Here is a 3,422-nt window from a genome sequence, read left to right on the forward strand (position 1 = left end):
CCGGTTGTACTAAATCGACTGGACAGGAATTGTCGCAACTTCGGCGGTTCACGAAAAAACTCGGCTTTCGAAGGGAATAACAATCTCGGGAACAAGCATCATTGTTATGGCTTGAACAGACGACAATCTAAAAAGATCACAAATTGATCAATCATACCATCAGTCAAACAGTTAACTGTATTATTGCGACGAGACTGTTTGGTCTGGTTTAGTTTTTGCAATTTCGCATCTCATATTATTAATTCGCGGGGTCATCCAAACGGAACCCCCCGGAGGCTAAGGCCGTGCACGGAGCCCCGATCTCGGAAACCATCGGCCCCGGATCGATATTTCGCCGCCCGTCATGGGATTACTGTAGGTGATTGCTTTCTATAGCAATTTCCTCGTTCAATTTTTTTTTTTTTTTTATGATTTTGCCCATGGCAGAATATCCCTGGCATTTTCCTGTACATGAAGTCCAAGTGCACAAAGGCCAGAAAGGGGTGAAACCAAAGCAACGACAGTCAAACAAAGCCTTGAAAAACATCCGCTTACAAATTTTATTTATTTTTCAAGTGCACTTGGAACGGCCCTGGAGTGGCCTGAAGCCAAAAAGCATGCTGATAAAGTGCGCGAATGGGGTATCAAGGTACGCGATTCTTAAGCAGCATCACTCCCGATCACAACCGCTTGAACTACACCTTGCTAACGAGCCTGTAATCATCTAGCAATTGTTGGAAATATGGAACAAGGCAAAGCATAAGGAGCGAGATGCCTTGCTCTGGGGTGACGAGGTATGAGTCCCAAGGAAACTAGTGTGACCTTAAATGTCCATGGTAGCATTGGACTGACAACCTGACTACAGGTTGAATATCTCGTCGTGGTATTTGATAAAGATGACCCGAACGTAAAGCTGTCCTTGAGGCAAGCTGAGATCCTTGAAGCCTTGGCTGCATCTCCAGACTTGTCGGCTAAGGGAGGATGTGTTCCTGCTCTTCAGGATACGAGCGCCACTGAGTAAGGGGTCTATTCAATTTTACTGTTTTTTGAAGGCTCTTACACAAGACGGAAAATCCAACTGACAGAAATACTGCTGCAGAGAGAGCGAGGAGCCGTTGCCAGTGTTCCACCCTGAATTTGGGAGATTCATGCTCGAGGCTACTCCCGGGAAGCCATGGGGCATAGGCTTCAAGGAACTCCTGGAGGTAGAGCCCAACATGAAGCTGAGGCGGACTATTGCGAAGCAGCACATGCGGGCCGACGAATACCCCATCACGCTCACCACATACCCACGTATCGGATGCCCCGAAAAGTTTACTGACCCATATTATCCGCCATCTGGTCCTAAGCTGCGGTCCCAATTCGTGCCGGACGAGATAGCAAATCCGCATATCCGCTTCCCAACCCTCGCGGCAAACATCAGATCACGCCGAGGTCGGAAGGTGCAGGTCAACGTTCCCGTCTTTCGCGACGAGAAGACTCCGTGGCCGTGGAGTGACCCAACAGTTAACCGCGACATGCACAACTGGCCAGAAGATGAGGATGTGCGGAGCGGCGGTGCTGCTCCGGAAAACTTTATCCACATGGACGCCATGGCTTTCGGCATGGGCAGCTGCTGTCTACAAATCACGTTCCAAGCCAAGAATATCATCGAGGGCAGAACCATGTACGATCAGCTCAGCCCTCTGGGACCCATCCTCCTGGCCTTGACTGCCGCCACACCCATCTACAAGGGGTTTTTGGCCGACACGGATGTACGCTGGAACCAAATCAGCCGCGCCGTCGATTGCCGTACCAAGGAGGAGATGGGCGAGGAGGTAAGTAGCAGGCGTCATACGTGCCAAGGGTAATCAATATATCACTGGATTTACTAACAAATTACAATGCTCCAGCCCCTGAAAAACGACAGGTGGAGAATACCCAAATCCCGTTATGCATCCAACTCAACCTACATCTCTACGGACCACCGCCTCCGCCCAGAGTACATGGACCCCAACCTCGTCATTGACGAGGATATTAAGGCGAAGCTCGTCGAGGGCGGAATGGACGATCTCCTGGCAACGCACTTTGCCCACCTCTTCATCCGCGACCCCATCGTCATCTTCGCCGAGGACCTCGAGCGGTTGGACCTCGACAAGACGGACCACTTTGAGAACCTGCAGTCGACCAACTGGCAGCACATGCGCTTCAAGCCGCCGCCCGCCGACAACAACATCGGCTGGCGGGTCGAGTTCCGCCCCATGGAGATCCAAGTGACCGACTTTGAGAACGCCGCTTTCTCCGTCTTTATAGTGCTCGTCACTCGCGCTATCCTGTCCTTCAATCTCAACTTCTACATACCCATCCAGCGCGTCGACGAGAACATGGAAACTGCCCACGCCCGCGACGCCGTCCTGGAGAAGAAGTTCTGGTTCAGAAGGAACCTGTTCCCGACCCGCAGCCCCCGCGGCAACGGGAGCGCCTCGGGCACAGCCACGCCCTTCAGTCGCAGCCCGACGCCCGTCGGCCCCGTCGACGACGAGTACCGCCTCATGACCATCAACGAGATCATTAACGGCACGGCTGCCGCGGCGGGTAACAGTAACGACGACCACGACGACGCCAACGACGACGATCACTTCCCCGGCCTGATCCCCATCGTCGAGAGCTACCTGGACTCGATCAACGTCGACGTCGAGACGCGCTGCCACCTGGCCACGTATCTCGACCTCATCCGGCGCCGCGCCTCGGGCGAGCTGTGCACCGCCGCCCGCTGGATCAGGGACTTTGTCGCCGCCCACCCCAAGTACGAAAAGGACAGCGTCGTCGGCCCCGAGATCAACCACGACCTCGTCCAGGCCGTCATCGCCATCGGCGAGAAGGAGTGCGCTGGCAAGGGGTTCAAGGGCATCGACGTGTTTGGGTTCGACAAGCTACTCGGCAACTTCAGGGGCGGCTGCGGCGGTCCGCAGTCGTCATAGTCAAGGAGGGTGGCACTTACTAAGGCGAGGGTTGCATTTTGCTGACTCTAGCGGGAGAACTATCGCATGGGGCGGCTTATACGTATAATCTGATAGGGTGATGGGCTAGGATGTAAAAAGATGGAGGAGGCTATAGACGACGTTATTCTTACGCAATCTGTGATGGCGCGAGAATCACTGACGGTCTCGGAAATAAACAGAATACAGAGAGTGTAATTCATCTAACACAATCATTCATCTTTCCTGAATCTGTCTGACTACATATCACAAGGCTTGAATGATAGACACACTCCGGGTTGTTTACTCGGTCAAGGAATACATGTCCCAACCGGATCCCTGAACCGGCCCTTGATTTCACCATAGCGGTGAGGGTGTGAACGGGTGAAGCGACTGATCTGAGATGCGATTGCTCGATGTTCCTATGCTTGGTCACATCGGGTGTGCTCGGCCCATGCATGTCTTTCAGGTTGTTGTGGTCCCGAG

The 3,422-nt window shown here is 53.3% G+C and overlaps 1 protein-coding gene across 1 annotated transcript; it reads left to right on the top strand.

The window, feature by feature from the left end:
- PgNI_07747 (uncharacterized protein) lies at positions 1-3,152 on the top strand. The gene is made up of 6 exons (XM_031127757.1): positions 1-354; positions 556-628; positions 708-773; positions 845-996; positions 1,079-1,796; positions 1,872-3,152. Exons 1-6 carry the CDS (start codon positions 344-346, stop codon positions 2,937-2,939), a joined length of 2,088 nt encoding a protein of 695 aa, XP_030981301.1. The 5' UTR covers positions 1-343; the 3' UTR covers positions 2,940-3,152.
- Positions 3,153-3,422: the final 270 nt, after the last annotated feature.

This window comes from Pyricularia grisea (genome assembly GCF_004355905.1).
Source record: "Pyricularia grisea strain NI907 chromosome Unknown Pyricularia_grisea_NI907_Scaffold_4, whole genome shotgun sequence".
NCBI classification, from domain to species: Eukaryota; Fungi; Ascomycota; class Sordariomycetes; order Magnaporthales; family Pyriculariaceae; genus Pyricularia; species Pyricularia grisea.

Bases quoted from the DNA above. Each gene is read 5' to 3' on its own strand.
- PgNI_07747 (XM_031127757.1), top strand. The intron at 629-707 runs GTACGCGATTCT...GTAATCATCTAG, and splicing joins TGCGCGAATGGGGTATCAAG to CAATTGTTGGAAATATGGAA. The intron at 774-844 runs GTATGAGTCCCA...ACCTGACTACAG, and splicing joins CCTTGCTCTGGGGTGACGAG to GTTGAATATCTCGTCGTGGT.